The following is a 25,247-nucleotide window of genomic DNA, read 5'->3' on the forward strand; positions in this document are numbered from 1 at the left end:
TGGTTGGCTTCCTTCCACTGAATCTCACAAACTGGATACGTCACCGCCGCCCACTGTGCGTTTGTCATTTTCGCCAAAAGTTCGTACACTGACTTCTTCTCTCGTCAGCCCAAAGACATAAGTGTTTGCACGCCCTCTACTGGCCAACGGGCAAACCAATTGAAATGTGATTCGGGGCTGCTCCAACTTTTTTTGCTCAAAGATCTTCTTTTCAAGGAGCCACCTACCCTTTTCTCCTGGCCAGCCAATCACCAAGCGCAGCAGTTATGCATGCTAATGATACATAGCTGATGTCAGAAAAGGACCTAAAGTAGTGTAGACGGGTAGTAATCATGCTTGGACTCGCGATGGCGCTGTTTCCCAGCTCAGGTCTCATTTAAAATGGTATTGGATTGACCTATAGTACCTTAGCCATCGACTGGTAACTCGCCGATGGACGAATTGAGCACCCCTGATCTAATTAATCCGCCCCGGGACAAAAAAAAATCAAACTCAGGAACTAGATAAAAAACGTAACTTTTACATAGAGAACAATATTAAAGCCAGTTAGACCTTGAGCCCTCCCTGCAGACTCATTTGCATGCAAAAAAGGCCAGCAGTAAAAAATGTATAGGAGGTATTTTTTGAATGAAATTCTATTGAAGGATACTTTATTTATACATGAAATGCCAAGATTGGTAGTTTTTGGGGGTTAAATGGTGGTCTTTGTAATTTAAAAAAAATATTTAATCAAATCTAAAACAAAAGATTGGTCATCTAATACATCAATCATAAATCCACATTCGATTTAAAAAAAATAACCAATGCTACATGAATGCGCTTTTGGTGAGCATGTTCGTGACACAATCGATATGTCAGTAGCGCCCTCTGCTGTTCGTAATGAGATCTGCTCCAAAAAAAGCTTGTGCGGTGATTTTGCATTTTGAATCCACGTTTTGACTGCCACTTTGTGACGCCTAAAAGCGGGCAAAATCTTTCAAATGTGGCTTGGCTTCAGTGACGACTTTTGTCAATGTTTGTTGTTTTGATGACTGTTTCCTGCTCAAAAAATGACTCCACACGACATGGCTGAGAAAGATTGCAAGTTGTGCTCTTAAAAAGGGACTGTTTCGGCTTTCCTTTGTGGAGCCGGGCTTTTAGCGAGGAGTCAAATCTGTTGTTGTGGTGAAAATACACCGAGAAAAAAGGGGGTTGAATGTTTTTCTTTTTTTAAATGTAGCATTTGAATAATCCAACCGGTATTTTCTGTATTGCTCCTATGCCGAACGAATAGCTTTTCCTGCATGTTCACAACAAATGCATGTTGTGCATGTCTTACTGGTTTGCTCCCTTTACTTTTCTTTTCCAAATGAACGTCGTCTTTTTTTCTGTGTGCATCTGTCGAAAACAAGCCCGTTGTGCTTTTTTTGCACAGCACTTTGCTATTCCAAGTGCCAGTTGTACTACTGTAGCTACGATCTGCTGACGTGGGGGCAACTGGATGCTGTGTTTTGTCGCGTAAAAGTCTCTCTTTGTACGTTTGCTTCGGATCTCTTCTCTCCGTCTGCATTTTCCACTCGCTGTTCCGGGGGAAAATAAATCAACATGCCTTACGTCTCGGAGTTTTCCCCAAACATGCAATGATTTTTGACAACCTATTAGCATCAGACACTTAATGGCAATCCTCGATTTTTTTTTTTTTTTTTATTCCGTACTAGGACGTTGGGTGCGATTGCTATATACAGTATTGACCTCTAGGTGGAGCAAATGATTCAAGGGAGTTCATCTGGCCGAACGACAGCGTTTTCTTAAATTATTCTATTTCAAGGACAAATCCACATTCAGATAAGATCAATCACAGTTAAACATTGTTTTAATTCCTCACAATAATCGATTGTCTGGCCAACCTTTTCATTTTTAGGATGGTTGTGGACTGACTAGGGATTATCTCGGCACACAAATAATACCTATGACGTCAAATTGTGCGTCGGGATTGTGCGACCGTGTCTGTTCTGCGCATGCTCGCAAGAAATGTGGCAAACACATGAACTTTGCTGTCATCAGACGCCACAGGTAAGCAAAATGATCATGTTTTCGTCCTACAATTTATTGTATAAATATGTTCTGATTTAGTTGTGATCGTGCCGAAAAGTGCTTTGCGTTTTCTTCTTTGTTGTTTTCACGTCGTTTCAGAACGTTTGATTTATCGGGTTAAACGCGCACATGCTATAAACTAACGTAGGGTGAGGCTAAAGCAAAGCACCCCCGCCCCCTCCCATGTCGCCCCTCCCATGTGGCCCCTCCCATGTCGCCCCTCCAAGTGCAATTCATCCTCTAATAATCAAAAGTGAAAATTGTGGGCTGTCAAGCGAAAACCACGTCCGGCCGGTAATTGAATTATCACCGTTGAACAGTTTGACGGGCGACGCCTCCGTAAAGGAGGAAATGCGAGGCTAAATGTAAACACCAACATACGTTGGGATGGACGGATTGGAACGCATTTGCCGAGGAGGATGGGTCGCCCGCTCTGACCGAGGTCACAAAAACATGCGCCTTAATTCCCATCATAAAGTGTTTTCCTAAATGCTGTGAGCGGGCACACGGCCGATTAGAGCTCATTAAAAACCAGACGCTGATGTCCTTGGACATGTTTTGAATGCAACGCGAAAAAAAAGTCTCCCTCCTCGTCGTCTCTGCTAAAATTAGATTTCGGAGTAGTGTTTTGCCTGGACTTTAATTCACCATTCCCCCTCCCCCCCTAGTTTGGCTGGGTGCCCCTGCGATTTATGTTTTTTTTTCCCCTCTGATCGTCTCTAATTATCTATTATTTTCGTCTTCATTGTGTATTCTTTGGCTAGTGTCACTTAGCGGCCGATATTTTCACTTGGTGCGCGGGCGATTATTTCAGAAGAACACAATCTTTTGAAACGCAGCGGGAAAAAAGAATCAGGGAAATACGCCAAACCATCTCAAATCATGTTTAGCTTGAAATTCAAACAAGGAGATTTCACAGTCTGTTTTGTCATGCATAGTTGCTGTATTCTTTTTTTTTATTTGTTGGACGGATCAAGGCAAAACAGTACAAACACGCGACAGAAGAATGTTATGCAGGATTTAGCAAAGAATAAAGCCGAGTTCGTTTGGACGGCCTAGCCGTATTCTCGTATGGACCGAATTGAGGTCATTTGACGGCTCATTCCGCGTTGCACGCGTCGTCCACGTCCAGGCCGTTGTGGTGCGTCGCGGACGGTCGCCGGGGCGGCAGCAGTCGGTAACGGAAAGACACTCGGTTGACGTAGTTGCCGCTGGACACCAGCCTGACCACGGAGTTATCGCAAGCCATTTTTATCTGGGCTGAGGAATGAATAAGCGCAAGACATTCCATTTCCTCACGTCGTCTAAAGGACTGTTTATTGAGCGGACTCACCCTCACAGAGGCCACCTGGGAACCAACGGAGGACTTACCGGGTCTACTGAGAGGGAAGCACAGAGCGGCCACTGGAAACATGCGCGACGTGTCCACGCCGTTTCCCCCCAGGAGCTCCAGGTAGTCACCCGAACCCAAACATCCCGAAGACGACCTCCCCTGAGGCCAGACAAACAAATGCTCGAAGGGAGGAGAGAAACGGTAAAGAAAAAGAGGAGTGCCCGACTGACCCTGGGCCCCAGCTGGTTGCCGTGGTCCTCCTCCAAGGCCAGCTGCGTCACTTCCATCTCCACCGGGTAAATGACGGAGAAGCTGCAGTTCCGCTTCTGATGGGGCAGCACCATGGTGAAGCTGCCCTCGGGGCTCGGAGACACGATGTTGCACGCTGAAACGCACGCATTATTGGATGCGTCAGCAGCGCATACGTCCAAGGCGAAGATGCTTTTTTTGCCGTCGGCCCGCTCCCGGCTCACGCCAAGGGTTGTGCACTTTCTCCACGGCCAGGGTGAAGCCGCCGCCGGGGCGACGGACGCGGAAAAAGATGGCGGCCACGTTCTGAGACGAGCGAATGGCGCGCCCCGCCGCCGCCTCCAAAGAGGAGGAGCAGATGTCCGTGTAGCGTCGGTGCAGAGGCAGCGGGTGGTCCTGACTGCTGGGGAAGTTCTCCCCCTGCAGAACCCAGCCGTCAAATATCTGAAAGCATACCAAATCCCGTCAAAAATGTACCAAAGGGGCGTGGCGTAAGATGAAGAAAAATGTCCAAAAACTCCACAATTCAACTTCTTGGCTCTCCTTTAAAATATACAGTTTGATAGTGGTATTTTCCACACCATGACCGTTTTGAATCAAACGATTGAGAGTACTTGACTTCAAAGCGCCGTTTAAGATTAAGAAAAGGTATTTGACGTAAAGTTTGCCAATGCATTGATTGCTCTTCAAAGTGCAAGCAAACTAAAGCATAACTCTATTTGTTTGTGTTAGACCTTGATGAAATCGCCCGCATCGCAGTCCACGTTGACGTCGGAGAGCTTCAGGCCGACGACCTCGCCGGGCTCGCCGATGATGAAGGCGGCGCACGTCGATGGCTCCTCCTCCTCTTCTTCCTCCTCCTCCTCCTCCTCCTCCGCAGACGCCGTGAAGGTAAAGTGGCCTTCGGTGGCCAACATGTCCAGGCATCCTGATAGTTAGAAAAGAAATGTCCAGAGGGATTCTTTATTACCGCGTTTCAAGCTGCCCCTAATCTTACCCCCACCCCCCAAAAAAGCCAAAGAAAAATGGGGAAGGGCGACCCCATTCCAAAAGCACACCCAAGCGCGACTCCATCCACTTTCTGAGGCCATTCCAATTCGTTTGGTGGGACTTTTTTTTTTCAAAATCACCGACGCTTGACGGCGGAGCCACTTACTGAGGGGTCGTCGGAAAATAAAGTCTTCCGGTTGTTTCTCCCGCTCCAAAGCCGCAAGCCATCGGGATTCGGCCGACACCTCGTCCTGGCCCGCGTCCCGCGTACGCACGTTTGAGGACGGGGCGAGCCGTGGCGCCTTTTGCAAAGCGGCTCTTGCGCGGAGGTGGCGGCTCCCCGTCGTCCGGTATGACAGCGAGAAGAGCAGCAGCAGCAGCGGTAGAAGTTGCGCTGGCCCAAACATGCCACCCACTGCCACGGCTCGCTCGCTTGCTGTCGGAGGGTAAAAGGGGGAGAGTCTGCCCACCGGATGCGCCGTGCCCGCTTTTATAGGGCGCGCATGCGGCGGCGGCGGCCGGCATCTAGCACCACCTACTACCCTGGCGCACGCACACGCGGGCGGGTCAAACTGTCATTGCGCTCCACGCAGATGACGTACGTCCGTGGACGGGAGTCAGCATGTGCGTGCGTGTGTGTGTGTGATTGTAGCGCAGTCAGGGGCACATTTTCCATGTCAAATGGTGCCAAAACTACTAGAACAGATTGATAGAAACGCCTGATAGTAGTATTGTGTTTCTAGTGAAGACAGAGGTCGAAAAAGGAAGATCGATTTTTTGCTCGGAATAGCCATTAGACGACAATTCCTGGGCCAGTACGAGACCAAGACTTTGGGAAGTTGATGGACTTCTCTGGTGAGGCTGTGACTGACCACTAGAGAGCAGTGTTTGTCAATATTCGGGAGTTAAATGAAAGGGTCCAAATAGAATATTAAACAGGCACCCTAAAAATTCACTGCGGTTATTCACCTCCTATTGTCTCAGGTGTGGGAACCTATCTATCGCCACAAAGTCTTATTAAAGTATTACTGTAATTGCTTAGCTTCAGGCAAAAATACACAGAGACTGACGCGCTGTTAAATTATTACATGGAATACACTGAGATGAGGCTAATTGTAAAAGTCCACGCGGCCATCGTGAAAGGTCAAAGTAGACGAGTCGACTGTTTGGGACGACACGCTTGCTCCCATTCAGTCTAAAATACACGCGCGTGCGTACACGTACACGGTGTACTTTTTGTAGCATTCAAAGTATGGCCTAATAAGTCTTGACATTTGACTTGCGACGCCACTTGCGGCCGGCCGGCCGGCCGGCTCCCAAAATAAGAAAGACGCTAAAGAGCAACTAGGATGGCATTCTCTCTCCCCTGCATGGGTGCGCACTGACCTATTCGGTGTGCATTACCTTCAATTCCAGGCCGCGGGCAATGAGAATTAATTGCTCCTCTTCTTTTTCAAGCCGTGTGCGTGGAACATGTCTTTGCCCATTTATCCATGTCATTGTTAAAGTTGCCAACGGAGCAAAGATCACGCTAAACACACTTTGCTTCCGCCTAGGTGGACGAAAAAGGACGCTGGGAAATGACTGAAGGTCTCAAAGGACAATTGGGGATTTTGTCGTCAGCCGTCCCGTTTCCAATGGATCGGACATCTCCCGCTCTCGACGGCAGCCAAAAAGGTAGAGGCAAAGTCCACGTATTATTTCAACTCTGTCCAATTGACTGTGACTCCACCTGATACTCGCAAGACAAATTGCCCAAGCCAACTACACATGAAAAATAAACGTAGTAGTAATCCGAATGCTAGCTAGCGCTGCCCTCTGGAGGCCACCAGGAAGAACTTTCCGTTCAGCTTTCCTCCACCATTAGCCCAACCCTAAAATAAATGTGAATACTTAAATAGTATCCTGATTTTGAAATTCGCTCAGAACATCATCATCGCACAAGAATGTTTAAGCGCCATCGACGACTTTAGACGTTTGTCGGGTTATTTGATTTCATTTTGCCGTACACTTGCCCACGCAAAGTGCGTGGGAGCTCGGCTTTCGTCAAATTCTCTTTGGACCGCGGGGGGCCGGCGAGCCATCGTCCGTCGCCGTCCGTGGGAAGCGAGGGCCGGATGATTGCTAACTCGGGGTGCGCACTCGTCATGTATCTGGAGGCGTGGTCGTCCGGGTGGTCGTAATGAGGCGAGCCGCCCCGTTTGGACGAGCCGGACAGAGAGAGATGAGCCGAGAGCCGGCCATGGATTTTTAGCCTCCCAAACGTGCTTAGTTGAAAAGGTGTTGATGATGAGCGATGGCTAACGGCGTCTTGCTTTAATCAACTCCCGGCCCACAACTTCGGGGGAGGTCTCCTGCTGCCACTCTTCTTATTTGTTTCTCTCTCGCTCAGAACACCCATTTGCTCATTTGTTCAGGTAAATGAGAGTGGAGGAAGCCTGGGACTTTTTTACATGTACCTTCCAACGTCATCGTGCTTTTTTTTTTTATCAGCGCCAAGCGGCTCGTCTCGTCGGCGCTAATCAACATTGATTGCGGCGCGTAATCCATGACAGTGATTCAGGGCGCTTGGCGGAATGCGTCTATCGACTGCAATCGGCTCCGATATGGCAGCACTTTGTCCGCGTACACAAAAGAAATCAAACCCGTTTAGGCGTTTCATCCCAGGATTCCGTGTTGGGCTGCCTTTCCGCGAGCCGCCACAAGATGGCGCCGTTGAACCAGGGCTCTTAAAAGATGTTTTGGATGGGACATGTTTCTACGCTTTGACTAACTGTGAGCTCACCATCACTTTGACATTCTCTACCTTCGTATCGTAATATTTTTGTGCAGGGCACTTATTTTTCTAATGATTTATTCACTCCTTGGTTTCCTCGCAACTCTTCACTGAAATCTATTTTTCTCTTTTATAGGTATGCGCTGCTGATGATCATGTGTGTGTGTGTTCTTTACACCTCGGCATCTCACCGTGGTTATTCCCGTGGCGGGTTGGACTTGGATCATTGACGACAACAATTTGAGGAATCAACGCCGTTCCTCCCCGTCCAAATCTGGTCAAAGGTGAGCCATCGGAAATGTCACAATTCCACCACTCGAGGAAAGTTTTGAGCTTTGATGTCGGCGTGTCAGCCAGCCGGTCGGCCGGCCAGTTAGCTCCCCCGACAAAAAGTACAGTAAGGCGCGTATAAGTTTAGCGTCAGTGGCGGCGGCGGCCCGCGTGGCCACGCACGGCTGGGTGGCGTAATGAATGTTGATGAAGTAGAAAAGCCGCTTTAATCAGGACGGATCACCGTGCAGAGGTGGAGAATGTCAGCGAGAGCAGGCACAGCTGCTTGCTGAGAAATTCAATATTGACTGTCGGGATAAATGTCCCGCATATTCTCTCATGTGTCCCCGGGGCCGCCGCCGTATTATGCCTCTCACGTTAGAGGGCCCTAATTGGATTAAAAATGACTTGTTATCGGGAGAAAAAGCCGGCGCGATACGCCGTCATAATTATGGACTTTTGCCGGCGTCGGCCGGGACAAATATCAAAAGCGCCCGCCCTTTGATGGATGCCCTCTAGCCCGGGGGAAATCCACGAAATGGCCGCGCCGCGCGCGCTAACAAATGTCACGTCAAACTCTGCTTTTCTCGCCACTTTCAAAATGGCTTAGTTAGGATAGGCTCCGGCACCCCTTTGGCGACTTTCAGATGAAAATTGAATGTTTTTGCCACAAATATTCCATACAAACCTGGCATACTTTTGATCATTTTTAAGGATTTTAGAGGGGTTCGCTAACCTTGAGGATGATGCCAATTCAATGTTGTAATTTGTGTCTTCTTAGGAAAACTTGAAGGGGAAGAAGAAAGTCCTCATGGAAGCAACTCATTTGGTAAGTAGAGCTTCCACTCTTCTTACTTTTTCTTTTGGGAAATGGTATCGCGATAAAAAAAGGCCCCATTCAAAGTCGCCTCTGGTGGCGCCGGCGACAACACACACGGGCGTAGAATTGACGGCGATCCATCGGGCTTTGCTTTGGTGCGGCCATTAAGGCAAAATAAATGCGGCGTGCCATAAATCTGACAGCGTCTCATTCATACTGACGCGGGCTAAATTACACATAAAACCACTGATAACATCATCATTAAATATTGATTCTAAGGAAGCGCACCACCACAAGTCACACACGCGCACAGGCCGCGCTTACAAAACCCCACCATGTAGATCCAAGAGCGGGCTGGAGTGGGAGTTACGAGAGGTGACCGGAGATGAACGAGGAGGGAGGGAGAGAGGGAGGGAGAAAAAAAAGATACAGCTATGGAGGAGGGATTTTTTCTTTTTTTTTTTTTCTTCACTGCGAGATTTAAAGCCGAGGCAGCGAGCAGATGTGAGTGTTGATGATGATGGATGTGGCTTGTTGAGATGCAAACTTGTTATGGTGCGCCAGAGGCCCTCTCTGGGGGCCCCCTCTCGGGGCCCCCACGTGTGTACGTGCGTGTGACACCCCAGCGCCAATTTCTCCCCTTTTTATTTATGCATTTCTCTGCAAGTCATCAGCAGCAGCGTTCGTCCCCGTCCAAATGCCACTCCCTCTCTCCATGGCACTGAATCGGTTAACCGCTTGTATGCAAATCCAGCGCCACTTCAAATGCATCCATTTGATGCTTCTACCATAAAAGTATCCTGGCAGATTTTTGACTTTTTGTACGTTTTTTTTCATATCTTGGACCAAAGAGTTAGCTATGCGATTTTATTTTCCTAAGCTGAATATTTTGTAGGCGGAAGCATTCGTAAGTAGACGTCCCGCTGCTTGTATCCAAACACTCAAAGCTGGTGTCATCCGGTTGTAGCGCACACCCACAAAAGGAGCAGGTGTGTGGGTGTGTGTGGGTGTGTGTGTGGGTTGGTGTGTGTGAATGGGCCATCTGAAGGAGGCAAGCCGTAACCAGCTCGCCACTCTAACCATATAAAAGGTGCAGAACAGAAACACGCCAGTAATTGATTGCTAATTAGTCCTTTTGTTGTGGTGAGGCGTTGTCCCTACACACACACACACGCACACACACGCACACGCACACACACACACACACACACACACACACACACACACACACACACACACGTACACACACATTGACACGCGCGGCTTGACCCTTGGTTGACGCCACTCGAACCTCTGGCCCATCACAATTTCTGAGAGAAGCGCGGTTAAGCGAATGTTAATGAGGCTGTCGTTTTTTTTCCAAAAAATCCTTACTATACTATGTTCTTTTTGACACAAAAAGCCTTACTATACTATATTGTTTTTGACAAAAAAATACTATACAATGTCGTTTTTCTCACAAAAATACTATACTATGTCGTTTTTGACACAAAACGCCATACTATACTGTCGTTTTTGACACAAAAATACGATACAATGTCGTTTTTGACACAAAAATACTATACAATGTCGTTTTTCTCAAAAAGATACTATACTATGTCGTTTTTTTTAACAAAAAAAAGCCTTACTATACTATGTCGTTTTTTTTAACAAAAAACGCCTTACTATACTATGTCGTTTTTTTTAACAAAAAGCCTTACTATACTATGTCTTTTTTTAACAAAAAAGCCTTATTATACTATGTCGTTTTTTAACAAAAAAAGCCTTAGTATACTATGTCGTTTTTTTAACAAAAAAAGCCTTACTATACTATGTCATTTTTTTTAACAAAAAAAGCCTTACTATACTATGTCGTTTTTTTTAACAAAAAAAGCCTTACTATACTATGTCGTTTTTTTTTAACAAAAAAAGCCTTACTATACTATGCCGTTTTTTAAGAAAAAAAGCCTTACTATACTATGTCGTTTTTTAAGAAAAAAAAGCCTTACTATACTATGTCGTTTTTTTACAAAAAAAAGCCTTACTATACTATGTCGTTTTTTTTTAACAAAAAAAGCCTTACTATACTATGTCGTTTTTTAAGAAAAAAAAGCCTTACTATACTATGTCGTTTTTTTAAGAAAAAAAAGCCTTACAATACTATGTCGTTTTTGAACAAAAAAAGCCTTAATTTACTATGTGGTTTTTTAACAAAAAAAAACTTACTATACTATGTCGTTTTTTAAGAAAAAAAAGCCTTACTATACTATGTCGTTTTTTCAGAAAAAAAGCCTTACTATACTATGTCGTTTTTTAAGAATAAAAAGCCTTACTATACTATGTCGTTTTTTTCACAAAAAAGCCTTACTATACTATGTCGTTTTTTTAACAAAAAAAGCCTTACTATACTATGTCGTTTTTTTAACAAAAAAGCCTTACTATACTGTGTCGTTTTTTAACAAAAAAAGCCTTACTATAACTATGTCGTTTTTTTCACAAAAAAAAGCCTTACTATACTATGTCGTTTTTTTTTTAAAAAAGCCTTACTATACTATGTCGTTTTTTAAGAAAAAACGCCTTACTTTACTATGTCTTTTTTAAGAAAAAAAGCCTTACTATACTGTCGTTTTTTAAGAAAAGCCTTACTATACTATGTCGTTTTTTAAGAAAAGCCTTACTATACTATGTCGTTTTTTAAGAAAAAAAGCCTTACTCTACTGTTGTTTTTTAAGAAAAAAAGCCTTACTATACTGTCGTTTTTTAAGAAAAAAAAGCCTTACTATACTATGTCGTTTTTTAAGAAAAAAAGCCTTACTATACTATGTCGTTTTTTAAGAAAAAAAGCCTTACTATACTATGTCGTTTTTTAAGAAAAAAAGCCTTACTATACTATGTCGTTTTTTTAACAAAAAAAGCCTTACTATACTATGTCGTTTTTTTAACAAAAAAGCCTTACTATACTATGTCGTTCTTTTAAGAATAAAAGCCTTACTATACTGTGTCGTTTTTTAACAAAAAAAGCCTTACTATAACTATGTCGTTTTTTTCACAAAAAAGCCTTACTATACTATGTCGTTTTTTTTTTTTAAAAAGCCTTACTATACTATGTCGTTTTTTTAAGAAAAAACGCCTTACTTTACTATGTCGTTTTTTAAGAAAAAAAGCCTTACTATACTGTCGTTTTTTAAGAAAAGCCTTACTATACTATGTCGTTTTTTAAGAAAAAAAGCCTTACTATACTATGTCGTTTTTTCAGAAAAAAAGCCTTACTATACTATGTCGTTTTTTAAGAATAAAAAGCCTTACTATACTATGTCGTTTTTTTCACAAAAAAGCCTTACTATACTATGTCGTTTTTTAAGAAAAAAAAGCCTTACTATACTATGTCGTTTTTTAAGAAAAAAAAAGCCTTACTATACTATGTCGTTTTTTAAGAAAAAAAAGCCCTACTATACTATGTCGTTTTTTAAGAGAAAAAAGCCTTACTATACTATGTCGTTTTTTAAGAAAAAAAAGCCTTACTATATTATGTCGTTTTTTAAGAAAAAAAAGCCTTACTATACTATGTCGTTTTTTAAGAAAAAAAGCCTTACTATACTATGTCGTTTTTTAAGAAAAAAAGCCTTACTATACTATGTCGTTTTTTCAGAAAAAAAGCCTTACTATACTATGTCGTTTTTTAAGAATAAAAAGCCTTACTATACTATGTCGTTTTTTAAGAATAAAAAGCCTTACTATACTATGTCGTTTTTTTTAACAAAAAAGCCTTACTATACTATTTCGTTTTTTTAACAAAAAAAAGCCTTACTATACTATGTCGTTTTTTAACAAAAAAAGCCTTACTATACTATGTCATTTTTTAAGAAAAAAAGCCTTACTATACTATGTCGTTTTTTAACAAAAAAAAGCCTTACTATACTATGTCGTTTTTTTTAACAAAAAAAGCCTTACTATACTATGTCGTTTTTTTTTAACAAAAAAAGCCTTACTATACTATGTCGTTTTTTAACAAAAAAAGCCTTACTATACTATGTCATTTTTTAAGAAAAAAAGCCTTACTATACTATGTCGTTTTTTAAGAAAAAAAAGCCTTACTATACTATGTCGTTTTTTTAACAAAAAAGCCTTACTATACTATTTCATTTTTTAAGAATAAAAAGTCTTACTATACTATGTCGTTTTTTTAACAAAAAAAAAGCCTTACTATACTATGTCGTTTTTTTCACAAAAAAAGCCATACTATACTGTCGTTTTTTTAAAAAAAAGCCTTACTATACTATGTCGTTTTTAAAGAAAAAACGCCTTACTTTACTATGTCGTTTTTTCAGAAAAAAAGCCTTACTATACTATGTCGTTTTTTAAGAATAAAAAGCCTTACTATACTATGTCGTTTTTTAAGAATAAAAAGCCTTACTATACTATGTCGTTTTTTTTAACAAAAAAGCCTTACTATACTATTTCGTTTTTTTAACAAAAAAAAGCCTTACTATACTATGTCGTTTTTTTTAACAAAAAAAGCCTTACTATACTATGTCGTTTTTTTAACAAAAAAAAGCCTTACTATACTATGTCGTTTTTTAACAAAAAAAGCCTTACTATACTATGTCATTTTTTAAGAAAAAAAGCCTTACTATACTATGTCGTTTTTTAAGAAAAAAAAGCCTTACTATACTATGTCGTTTTTTAACAAAAAAGCCTTACTATACTATTTCATTTTTTAAGAATAAAAAGCCTTACTATACTATGTCGTTTTTTTTAACAAAAAAGCCTTACTATACTATTTCGTTTTTTTAACAAAAAAAAGCCTTACTATACTATGTCGTTTTTTTTAACAAAAAAAGCCTTACTATACTATGTCGTTTTTTTAACAAAAAAAGCCTTACTATACTATGTCGTTTTTTAACAAAAAAAGCCTTACTATACTATGTCATTTTTTAAGAAAAAAAGCCTTACTATACTATGTCGTTTTTTAAGAAAAAAAAGCCTTACTATACTATGTCGTTTTTTAACAAAAAAGCCTTACTATACTATTTCATTTTTTAAGAATAAAAAGTCTTACTATACTATGTCGTTTTTTTAACAAAAAAAAAGCCTTACTATACTATGTCGTTTTTTTCACAAAAAAAGCCATACTATACTGTCGTTTTTTAAAAAAAAAGCCTTACTATACTATGTCGTTTTTTAAGAAAAAACGCCTTACTTTACTATGTCGTTTTTTAAGAAAAAAAGCCTTACTATACTATGTCGTTTTTTTTAACAAAAAAAGCCTTACTATACTATGTCGTTTTTTTTAACAAAAAAAGCCTTACTATACTATGTCGGACCCGCAGGTGCCCCCTTCGCATTAACCCAACTGCGCAATTAGTCTCGCTCTCTGGTGGGTTAATGACTTTGTGGAAATATGCGAGGCGCTTCTCATTCCACCATTTCTGCTGCACTGCACTGATGAGAGGGTAACAAAGATGATTTCCCCTGCTCTAAAGAAGTGGGAAAAAAAAAGGATTGATCTTCATGATCAATTGGACCGCAAGTAAGACATCAGACAATGCTTTAAAAGTGCTTTAATTTTGTGTTGTGTTGTGAAATTGGTACAAAGCCGTCCGTGTGATGCGTGGGGATGTAAGATCAAACATTGAATAAGAAATGCCTCAAGTAATATAGCACATACAATAAGTTAAAACATGTCACACTAGAATGTTTCCTTTATCTACACAAAAAACACCCTCAAACCGAGTTTAGGCCTAGACTGAAGAAAGATCGCTCTTTTCCCCAAGTAGTGAGCCAAAGAATAGTTTCCAGATGCGCCAGGAGATAGACCTAACCCGAATGGAGCCCAGGAAAGCGAACCCCCACCCCAAAAACCCACCCACCCCACCCCAACCCTCCCCAGGCATGCAGAGTGATGCGCGCGCGCGCGCCCGTGAATCGGGCGGCGCACGCGGGCTTGACGGGAGCGCAAACGAGGCCGTGTCCATTTCATAAATAACCGTTGGACGTCATAACACAAGTTCACTCAAACACAACATTACAAATCAAGCCCGGCCGGGTCCTAGCCTCGTTTTTTTTTCTTCTTTTTTTTAAATTCGGGGCCAGCGCGTGGCGATAATGGGGTTACGTATATAGAAGCGGGGTGGTGGTGGTGGTGGTTATTGTTGTGGTGGACTGTTTTTAATTTGTTTTTTTGTTTTTTCTCCTCCTCTTCTCCCATGGGCTCCCTCTCCTCCTCCTCCTACTCCTCCTCCTGACCCCTTGTCACCTCCTCCCCTCCGACCCACCCACGTCTCAGGTGAAACTCATGGACACAGTGTGCTCCAGCGCCTTTCGCCGCAGGGAGGCGATGCTGGTCCCTCGCCACATGTCACTGTCCGGGGAGCCGCCGCACAGCTGCGGCGAGCCCGACACGTTGCCCGGCCCCGAGAGCGACGCCGACATGCCGGGGAAAGGCGACTGGTACAGGTGCGACTGCAGGCCCGAGCCGTTGGACGACAGGCCGTTGGAGAGGCCCATGGAGTTGGGCGGCGGCGGCGGGCCGTGACCGTGCCCGTGGCCGTGACCGTGCCCGTGGCCCAGGCTGCACTGCGACAGCGACTGCGCCATCCCCGGCGGCGGCTGGCGACCCAACGCCGGCGGCAGCTGCAGCTGCGACACGCCCGGCATACCGGCGGCGGCCCAACGCGAGTCGTTGGCGTGGAAGGAGCACAGGCTGTTCTCCATGGCGGCGGCCGCCGCCGCTGCCGAGAACTGCGGCGGCAGGCCCGGCGTGGGCAGCAGCGTGCCCGGGGCGCGGAACACGTTGGTGGTCTTCTTCCGCTTCTTCCACTTGGCGCGACGGTTCTGGAACCACACCTGCAAAAGAAAACCAAAAAAATGTCCTCAATAAAAGACATGGCCATTTTAAGGTGACCTCTTCATTCAAGCAGAATCATTTGTACCCATTTCATAGGCCCGTCATTTTGACAATTTTCTTGGATTGAGCTCCAATTTCAAGTTTTTGGGTGTAACGTTTGGCATATCTGTCTTTTCAGGTCGAAAAATGGCACTCACTTCAACAAAAAAGCCCACTTTGCCTGTTACGAGTATGCTCGGACTCAGGCAATTAAGTCGGGCCCCGTGGCTAAGTGGTTAGTGCGTGGGCCTCACAGCCATGGACCTGCGGCTGCGTGGGTTCACGTCCCGGCCTCCAAATACCAAGATGCCAGTAGATTTTGATATTACCTAGGTTAGCCTTTGAGAAGCAGTGGGATCTCTTACACAAGATCTAATGAGGGCCCGTGGCCTAAGTGGTCAGTGCGTTGCACTTGGAAGCGTGGAGTTGTGGCTGCGTGGGTTCACATCCCAGTCCCTCCTTTGTGGAGTTTGCTCTGTGATCACTGATTCAGTGTTAGGGTTGGATTTTGGGTGCACCAAAGTCTTGGTGTCCCCTCCCCCACCAGAAGTGGAGAAGTGCATCCAAAATGGAACCCCAAAGCAGTGGCCAGCCGATGGCAGGGCAAACTCCACACAGGACAGACTGGGATGTGAACCCACGCAGCCAGAGCTCCACGCTTCCTAGTGCGACGCACTAACCACCTGAGCCACGGGACTCCAATAGATCTGGTACAAATTACAGATCCCACGGCTTCTCAAAGGTTAACCTTGGTAATATATAAGAATTTACAGCACCTGGTACTTGGACACGGACCGGGATGCGAACCCACGCGGCCACAGCTGCATAGCTGTGAGGCCAACACACTAACCACTTAACCACGGGGCCCGTCTTCCATGACTGACTGAGTCCAAGCATAAAGCGCCTGGAAGTGGAGAGCATTTGTTGACCTACAAAGAGAGAAATGGCAAAGATTACACGCAAAAGAGCACATAAGAGCAAGCTTACAGCACCTGTTTTTGCCAGGCAGTCACCCATCCAAGTACTAACCGGGGCCAAACCCGCTTAGTTTCCAAGATCACACACATTTTCAGGGTAGAATGCCATAGATGTAATGCCATATTTTGAGCCTCGCGTAGGATTTTGGCAAAAGCAAACTGTGACCTGTTTAGTGCACATTTTCCATTTGATTTTGGCCCGCAAATCCAATCCAAAATGTTTGATCCCATTTCATTTTAGTTAACATTTCCACGGAGGAGTTACCGTTAACTCCGATTAAATTCCTCTCGGGCGAGCGCCGATAAAAAAGCAAGACGGTTTTTGCGGCGCGACAACACAAAAGGCGTCGCTCGTAAAGATTTCATCATGCGAGCGAGGGAGGCTGATCACCTCGCTTTGGCGCACACACACGCGTGCGTGCGGCCAAGCGTGACGCCGCATGCAGCCGAGGTTATTACATGAGCACCACCAAGAAAAATGCAATTTCTCATCCCGTTGAAAAAACAAAAAAAAGGACCACTACTATAGATATTCTCCTGGAATTCTATTAAGAGCTTGTTGATGGAATATTTATTTGGACGAAGGCTAGCGAGCGAGCGCGCGGCGGGCGTCTTGGTCGTCCGTTTCAGCAAATTATGGAAAAGCTTTAACTGTTTTTTTTATCGCTTGCTTAATTAGGCGTTCCTTCGCAATATAATAAAGAAGAACTCCGAGTAGCCGTTTATTTCTAATTGACGTTTACATTTGGGAAAGATTTTTTTTCTTTAATTCGATCATTTTGTTTTATTGTTACCTGCTGCACACTGGCGTAATGAGAAATATGTTTTTGCCATAAATGTTTTTTTTTTTTTTTTTTAACGATGACTTTTTTTTTTTTAAATGTATAACGTTTTCTAAAATTTAAGGAACACAATTTACATTTCAATACCGTCAAACGGAATAAAGTGTGCTTTCTTTTTTGTCTACTTCGGAATGTCAATGATGATATATAAATATATTGCTATGTTTACAGGGTGTTAAAAAAATACCAAATATTGACGTCATCATTAAATGAAATGACCCTTATTTTTGTAAACCTTTGAGGAGAAATAATCCATTTGTGTTTGCACTTGGATTATAAAATATCAACATTTTTTTAAATGCAATGTTCCTCTCTGTATGAACATTTATCACTTCATTTAGTTTTTGGGGATGCCATGAAACATTTTCTTGTTTTTTTCCCCCACCTTAGTCATTTAGCTCACATTTCACAATACGGTCTCATATTTATTTTACAAAAGTCGATCGGAGGAGTTTGATGAAAAAAATAAATACATAAAAGTGGGTACTAACGGTTTTGAATTGAATTCAATGTTTTTTTTAATTATAATTAGACAAGCATAATGAAATTTAAAGCTTCTCTTACGGGCAATTGAACCGATTTGATTTAATCTTAGTCATATTTCACATAATGATCGCATATTTATTTGTACAGAAAAAAAAAACGAAATGGAGGTTAGATTTTAACGATTGTATTTATTTCTTGCAGGCTGCAATGAGACTATTCTTGATTTTATTCCACTTTAGGCATTAGCTCATATTGCGGAAAATGTTCCTATTTTTTTTTTTAAATTACAAAACAAAATCTGAGAAGTGAATGCAAATTTTAGTTGAATGAAAAATAAAAGAAATGAAGCTTTGTCGTTTGGAAACTATTTTTTTCTTTTTCGTAGGCTGCAATAAAACCATTTCTGTAAACGTTTAACTCTCATTTAATACAATGTTGGCATTTGGTCATTTTATAAAACTAAATCGGAGTTTTTCTGAGTTTTAGTTTGATGAAAAGAAGAACGAAATGAAAACCAAACTACATTTTAGTTTTTTTGTTTCACCTTGGTCATTTAGCTCATATTTTAAATCGTGCTCGGCTGTTTATTGCACAATATATAATCCGAGGAGTTTATCCGGATTTTAGTTTAATGGAATTGAAAATAAAAATGAAATGTCGGCGAGTTTGGCACTGATGCGTCTCCAAAATATTTTTTTATTGGTCGTAGGTTGTCGTGAAATATTTTTCTGTTGGCATGTTTACTTTACAAAAATGAGTTGATTCGAGTTGTAGCTGACGAAATCATCAAACTATTTGTTTCTTTTTCGCAAGCTGCAATAAAATCTTGCCTTTTCACCTCAACTCAAATTGAACACAAAGTCGCCATTTTAATTTTGCAATATTTAATCCGAGTTAAGGCAAGTAAAATAACGAAATTATTTTTGGAATAAATAATTATTTGACGATCATTTAGACGGACGTAAAGATCGACGAAATAAAGTAGAGTTTTGCATGTTTTTTTTCTTTCCGGCGAGCCGAAATGACGTATTTGTGAAAAGAAAAGAAAATGGCTGACCTGAACTCTGGATTCGGTGAGTCCGATCCTGAGCGCCAGTTCCTCTCGCATGAAGATGTCCGGGTAGTGAGTCTTGGCGAAGCTTCGTTCCAATTCGTTGAGTTGCGCCGGCGTGAAGCGGGTCCGGTGGCGTTTTTGTTTTTGTTGACTGGCCTGGCTGTTGGAATTTTGTTGTTGTTGTTGTTGCTGCTGCTGCTGCTGGCCAGTTTGCTGCTGCTGCTGCTTGTCGGGCTCCTTCCCGTTCACAGGCATACCGGCTGAATTGGAGCCCACCGTCGCCATATCTTCGCCCGGCAGCAGCGTGGCTCCCTCGACCACCGAGTCGGCACCTCCACCGCCGCCGCCGCCGGGGGCCATGTTGTCTCCCGGATGTCCCGGCTCCGGCACCCCTCCACCGAGCCGACACTTGAGAGCCTCTCGGTGTCCCAGTAGGTCGGCCGCATCTTTCATCCCTGAGAGGAGGCAGACTGTCAATAAAGCCCCCCCCAAAACAAAACAAATCAGGACCAAAAAATAAATGAACTTCATTTAGCTGGCCCGTCTTAATCACATTTATGCTGTCAAATGAGTCCTAATTCGGGCAAAACACTCGCACGTCATTAAATATGCACTCCATTGATCAGTGTATGTGTGTGTGTGGGTGGGCGCGTGCCCCCCCCCCTCACACACACACACGAGCACACGCACACACGTACACGCTCACACTCACATGCACGCGCGCGCACACACACACACACACAAGATGATGAAATAAATAAGAAGAAGTTAAAGTCTTACAGTGTAGTTTAGCTCCCGGGTTTAGAGCCGAGAACTCACCGAGCCGAGCATCCAGCAGGTCGGCGTGGGAGAGCATGGCGTAGCGCTCCAGGGCGAAAAGAGGTCCGGGCGCAAGGCTCCTGCAAACTTTGGGGGCAATTCAAGGGGCATAGATGTTGTAAATGAAGCAAAATTCGCTTTGTGCTTAAAAAAAGGAGCTCTCTTGCATTATAATGGCCCTTAGAAAGGCTGGGAGGCGCTTATTAGTCGAGCGACGCCGTCGGCTTCCTCAAATCACAACCAATCACAGGCCAGGATGTGGAAGCCAACAAAACCAACCCTTACCCGCCCACCTGTGCGTGTGTGTGTGCGAGCATGTTATTTTTAAAGTAAATGCGTGCATGCGGAGGGGGAGGGGGGTGTTGGCCAAAAAAAAAATCAGTACAATTCAATTGTGCCGTAGCAACCTCTGATTTATTAGCGTTTTCATGCTCAAATTATTCCACCTTAAAGAAAAACGCTGCCGCTTGTTTGTTTATTTAACTCGTTCGGCGCTAACGTCCGACCCCGTTGACATAAACGGACGTCCAATCCATCAATACCGGCCGAGTTGACGATTTGGACGCCCGTCGACGTCCATGAGTTAAAACAAAAACGGAACAAGACAAATCGGTTCCGTAAAGCAAATGAAAGCAAGGCCAAAAAGACGGCGACATTCGTTCATTCGTTCGTTCGTTCGCTCGCTCGCTCGCTCACGGCAAAGAAAAACAAACAAATAGGCGTACCGGTCTCGGCTGGCAGGTGATTTGCGGAGACAAATGGACCAAGTAAATAAATAAAGGAGTACAGATGGACGGCGAACGTCGAATCCGCCCGCCGATCGGCCCGCTTTAACTGCCATCGACTTTTCCTCAAGGTGTCGCCAATTAAGAGGCATTTAGGGCCGCTTTTGCCTGCAAGAAAAAAGAAGAAGAAAAAATCACACACGCTCTGCAATTAAAACAAGGGACGACCATTGATCTGGGACTCGTCACGGCAGGAAAGGGGGGTTGGGAGGAATTTGCCCTTCTTTTTTTTAAAAAATCATTTCTCCCTCCCGTTTTTCTCCCCCTTTTCCTCCGCCGGGAGTGAGTGGACCGACCGGACTGGACGACAAAGGAGGCGCCCGATCGACGCCGCTCCATCTGTCGGGATGCAGAGATGCAGGGATGCAGGGATGCAGGGAGCGTGCAAACAAACAAAAACAAAAACAGAAGAAGCAGCAAATGGAGGTACTGTTGAAACAATCGGAACATCCGAAAATAAAAGGCCGTCGTGGTAATCATCGTCATTATTTTTTAGACCGTAAATTCAAAGAGGGAGGCTTAGGATTTAAACAAGCGCGCCAAGACCACGAAAGCAACGGGGGGAAATCAGCTAACCCAAATTCCAATTGTCGCTTCCATCGCTTCGAAGAATTTTTGCTGCAAGACCAAAAAAAAAAATGGACATATTAATTGCATGCTATTAAATACCAGCTGCCTTTCAATGGCTCCATTATTTTTGAGCCCAAATCCAATGAGCAAATGTGTGGAAATGACACAAGATGGGAACATATTTGACGACAACAATAGCAATAATAATAATACAAAATAACAATAATAATAATAATAACAATAATAATAATAAAGACCTGAGACAAATAGTAGAGTCCATCTTTAGTTTTGCTTTGATTCTATTCATTAGTTTCAATCTCACATAAAAAACATTGACTCGGCTGCAGCATTATTAACCAGCAAATGTCCCAATAACAACACGGACAATTAAAGGCACAGATAACTTGAATATTTTAAATCGGAAAATAGAACTAATAATAATAATAATCCAAGGGAATCCTTTAAATATTTACTTAATTCAGGGAAATGTACAACAATTTCATCCATAACATTGGATTTAAAATGAGGTGTATTTGTAACGATGGAGCAAATTAGATTTTTTCTTTCAAATTCGTGCGAAAATAAACAAATAATGCTTATGAAACGAGGGGACATTTTTTTTGCCATTGAAAAGATCGTCAATTGTGTATATTTGGAAGGCGTGTGGATTAAAAACAAACAAACTAAAATGTTTGTTTCGGCCAGAGGAAAGCCAAACACACACGTACGAACACACACGCACACCCACACGCGCGCACACGCGGGCAATATCTGCTGCCGAATCCAAGTTTATTGGGGTAATAAGAGGCAGACACTTGTACGGACGGCCTCTATGTCTCACTCAGCCTCTCTAACTGGACCAAGCACATCAATCTTTCTCGTTTACACTGGAAAGACTCGCGCGCCGTCCACGCGGGTTAATGCGCCGCATCTGAGTGCACGCCAGCCTTTCTCTCTTACACACACACACACACACACACACACACACACACACACACACACACACATGCACACACACGCCAAGAGAGGAAATCCATGCTTAACAACAAAGCGTTGCAATTTTAAAGCTCCGTTGCAAACATTGACATCGCTGCAAAATGACAAAGACAGGATAGACAAATATTAACAAATATTAGTGATTTCCTCTTAGTATATTATTATATAATATTAGTATATATATTAGTAAATAATATTAGTATATATTAGTAAACAATATCAGTATATATCAGTAAATAATATTAGTATATATCAGTATATAATATTAGTATATATTAGTACATAATATTAGTATATATTTGTACATAATATTAGTATATATTTGTACATAATATTAGTATATATGATTTTCCAATGACGTCCTCACATTCCATTTTTGGGAAGAATTTTGGGGAAGAACGTTGGTGGCATTTTTTAAATTTTTTTGGTTGTCGCAAATTTGCTGCATTTTGTCCAAATGGCTTCAACCCATTTTTTCCCTCTCCTCCAGAATAAGACAAGAAAATAAAGTGTTGGGGTTGGATTAGGTCTATCACTTTTTAGGCACATACATTCACTTGGTTAAGGGGGGCGGGGGGGGGGGGGGGGCTGGGGTGAATCGATATTTTTCCATCCGGACAAACGCTTGAAATGGCATTTGCGTGTGCGCGCACGGTTGATGCGCCGGGCCCATTTCTCCGGCTGGATGGATGGATGGCTCGTGACAGGCTTCCCTCGCCGGCGAGTGGGCTACACGGCCGCACGGGCGCCCGCATCCCCAGCCCCAATTAGGCCCGCCGCCCTCCGCGGCGGCGTGATCTATTTCGCATGGCGGTAATCACTGCCTCCAAATAAAATAATCAGCCAACAAGAGCCATTTCCTTAACGACGAAGAGCGGGAGTGTGTCACGCGGAGGGCCGTGGCCACGGACGGCGCCCAGCCGCGCTCGCCCTTTCTTAAAATAGCCACCAGGCAGAGAATGAGGGAAAAAGGACGCTTATTCAACGGCGGTAACAGTCAAAAGAAAAAGCAAAAGTTGGAGCAATACTTCTTACTAGTGGTGCCAATATGGAAAACAGACTGGATCATATCCAGGACCCACCGGAATTGGCCACCGCTGCCAAAAAAGGATGTGAAGCCCTCAATAACATGTCACAAAAATGGCAGGTCAAATCATTCCAGGTATACCAACAACCAGGGGGCTAAAATACAAACATATCAAGATCAAACTTGTTTTTGTTTGGGCATTACGTTTACTACGGATAGTCAATTTGGTCCAATTTCAATGGGACTTGAGCTGAGAAACAGCACCCTCACGCGTCCAATCACGCGTACTACACGTCGGGAATGGCGGCTGCCTTCTGCCTACCAGTGGATTTGAGTGGAAGTACGGCAAGCTACTGCTTGTTTCCAGGTCCTTTTTGAATCGATACGAGATATTTAAAGAGGGGAAAAAATTCTAGTCATAAAAGGAATTTTAAGCAAAATCAAGGTAAAATGCCAGCCCACGGCGACAATTTGGCTAAGCGACGCGACAGATGACGCATTAACGTGCCTTATGGCGTTAAAAAAGAGCGGGGAAAGCAAAAGCCACTGACGGCTTCTTCTCGCCAACGCCATGAATATTCATAGAAAGAGACCAGGACAAAAACAACGGCATCCCATTTCCCACGTGACCAGCTTTGCAAATAACTGCAAGCGGCAGGCAGGCAGGCATTGGTCAGGGAGCGCATGCACCAGATCATTGGCACAATACGCAAGTGTATTATTTAGTATTCAGACCTCTTACCCGTGCCTGCCGGTCCTGGAAATGTCCCATTTACTTGATTAAACGGAACACTTAAAGGAGCTGAATTGGCTTGTATTTGATTTGATACAAGTGTCGGGGCACCAAAAGCACGGCCGTTTGGAACTTGGAGTGCATCCCCCGCAAATGACAATCCACACGCACGCAAAGTGCACATTTCTCAACCGATTTATGGGGACGGCTTGCCGTTAAAGTGCGCTTAGCCTAGAAAGAACGCTAAAGGCCACCAATACCAACCCAAAAATATCGCTATTTAAAATAGGGAGAGCAGCGCATTTTCGGAAAGTTTCAAAGGTAAAATAAAAAGTGAAAAGTCTGGGCACACAGCCTTTCTGGCAAACAGAGTCCAATTGGGGGAAATGATGGGATGGATTAAGCGTTTAATATGCTCGTACGGTCTGGTAAGGGTGATGATCGACGCAACTTTTATCCGCTGAGCATTTGATGGCTTGCTTGGGGCCGACCGAGAAGGAACGCAGCGGCGTTGAATTCAATGCCTTTATTGTCCTTACCAGCAGATGGAAAGCTTCACCATAAAGTGCACCCATAAATAAGACCTCATAAAAAGATGAATATGTACATTAAAAATGAAGTCAGGTTGAAAAAAAGGGAGGGAGGGAGGGAGGGAGGGAGGGATTGGACTAAAGTGCTTTAGCAGCACGTGATGGTGGTTTTAGTGTTTTAGAATCAAAGTGCACTTACTTGTGTAAAAATAGGAGCATCTTGGTATTGTGATCCAAGGTGGAAGGAAGTAGCACATGCACGTCACCACCAGGGATTTCAACACAACTCCATGGAGCCAGCGGCTTGGCCTTTTGGAAGCCTTCAATTAAGGCCTCACCTTCCGGTCTTCCAGTCGGATGCACCTATTTGGACAGAATGCAAACGAGATGCTTATTATGAAGAAAAAAAAATGTCAGCCCACTTCCAAGCGGGGCAACCAAAATGGAAATTTGATTGAATCTGTAACCGAGATATGATTTGGTCAGCGGGAGGCCGGTTGAACAAAAATGGATTTAGCAATGGCTACTTCGAACATTTGTTCAAGCCTTCATTTCTGTTATTTTATTTCTTGGATATGGTCTCGTGCTCAGAAAACAAATTGGGGGGGTGGGGGGTCTCTCTTACGTGGCTGGCCTCCATTTGTGGAATGAGCCATTTATGATTTGTTCATTTAGCGTTTTGATACGGCCAACGGTTTGTTTCTGTTAACCACAAAAGCTCTGCCAATTGTGTTGGTGGCAAAAGAGGGGGAGGGGGGGGGGATTTTGTTAGCTACGGCGCCCTCATTTCTTGTCTTTTCCGTTGGCTCCGTTTTGGTTGGAGTGCTGGTTGAGGGGAGGAGGTCTGTGCCTTCCTCCCTCCCTCCCTCAAGCCTTTTCACCCTTTCTCCCTCCCTCCCTCAAGCCTTTTCTCCCTTTCTCCCTCCCTGGGCCACTTTTCCGCGGCGCTCTCCCCCTCCCAAGATTAATTGATCATCAATTTAGTTGTAATTTGGAGCAAGTCAGCTGGTAAATGGGGCAGTTTTCCCTGATTGTTAGTGAAATGTGTGCAA

At 43.5% G+C, this 25,247-nt stretch overlaps 2 protein-coding genes across 6 annotated transcripts; both read right to left on the minus strand.

Annotated features, from left to right (window-relative positions):
• Positions 1 to 2,998: 2,998 nt before the first annotated feature.
• LOC144195712 (corticotropin-releasing factor-binding protein-like) lies at positions 2,999 to 7,117 on the minus strand. Its single transcript, XM_077715526.1, has 7 exons — positions 7,105 to 7,117; positions 4,812 to 5,081; positions 4,390 to 4,583; positions 3,880 to 4,099; positions 3,637 to 3,791; positions 3,445 to 3,565; positions 2,999 to 3,333 (listed from the first exon to the last, which is right to left on the minus strand). The coding sequence occupies exons 1-7, from the start codon at positions 7,115 to 7,117 to the stop codon at positions 3,173 to 3,175; spliced, it is 1,134 nt and encodes a 377-aa protein (XP_077571652.1). The 3' UTR covers positions 2,999 to 3,172.
• Positions 7,118 to 14,380: 7,263 nt separating this feature from the next.
• On the minus strand, positions 14,381 to 24,540 carry LOC144195121 (homeobox protein orthopedia B-like). Of its 5 annotated transcripts, XM_077714532.1 has the most exons (6): positions 24,395 to 24,540; positions 20,636 to 20,678; positions 20,280 to 20,447; positions 19,516 to 19,641; positions 18,739 to 19,205; positions 14,381 to 15,336 (listed from the first exon to the last, which is right to left on the minus strand). In XM_077714532.1, exons 2-6 carry the CDS (start codon positions 20,676 to 20,678, stop codon positions 14,773 to 14,775), a joined length of 1,368 nt encoding a protein of 455 aa, XP_077570658.1. In that variant the 5' UTR covers positions 24,395 to 24,540; the 3' UTR covers positions 14,381 to 14,772. The 5 variants fall into 5 exon arrangements, with proteins under 5 accessions (XP_077570658.1, XP_077570656.1, XP_077570655.1 ...); XM_077714530.1 differs by lacking the exon at positions 24,395 to 24,540 and having other exon boundaries at positions 18,739 to 19,190; positions 19,555 to 19,641; positions 20,636 to 20,653; XM_077714529.1 differs by lacking the exon at positions 24,395 to 24,540 and having other exon boundaries at positions 19,555 to 19,641; positions 20,636 to 20,653.
• Between the last annotated feature and the right edge of the window lie 707 nt (positions 24,541 to 25,247).

Source organism: Stigmatopora nigra, chromosome 4, assembly GCF_051989575.1.
Source record: "Stigmatopora nigra isolate UIUO_SnigA chromosome 4, RoL_Snig_1.1, whole genome shotgun sequence".
NCBI classification, from domain to species: Eukaryota; Metazoa; Chordata; class Actinopteri; order Syngnathiformes; family Syngnathidae; genus Stigmatopora; species Stigmatopora nigra.

What these genes read in the sequence shown, in the direction of transcription:
- LOC144195712 (XM_077715526.1), bottom strand. An exon ending in GCAACCAGCTGGGGCCCAGG is followed by an intron (nt 3,566 to 3,636) that starts GTCAGTCGGGCA and finishes GTCTGGCCTCAG; the next exon opens with GGGAGGTCGTCTTCGGGATG. An exon ending in CTTCCCTCTCAGTAGACCCG is followed by an intron (nt 3,334 to 3,444) that starts GTAAGTCCTCCG and finishes TTCATTCCTCAG; the next exon opens with CCCAGATAAAAATGGCTTGC.
- LOC144195121 (XM_077714531.1), bottom strand. Translation starts at nt 20,825, where the DNA reads ATGACGATGATTACCACGACGGCCTTTTATTTTCGGATGTTCCGATTG. An exon ending in CTCCTTTGTCGTCCAGTCCG is followed by an intron (nt 20,448 to 20,635) that starts GTCGGTCCACTC and finishes TTTTTCTTGCAG; the next exon opens with GCAAAAGCGGCCCTAAATGC. An exon ending in TCACCTGCCAGCCGAGACCG is followed by an intron (nt 19,191 to 20,279) that starts GTACGCCTATTT and finishes GCCTCCTCTCAG; the next exon opens with GGATGAAAGATGCGGCCGAC.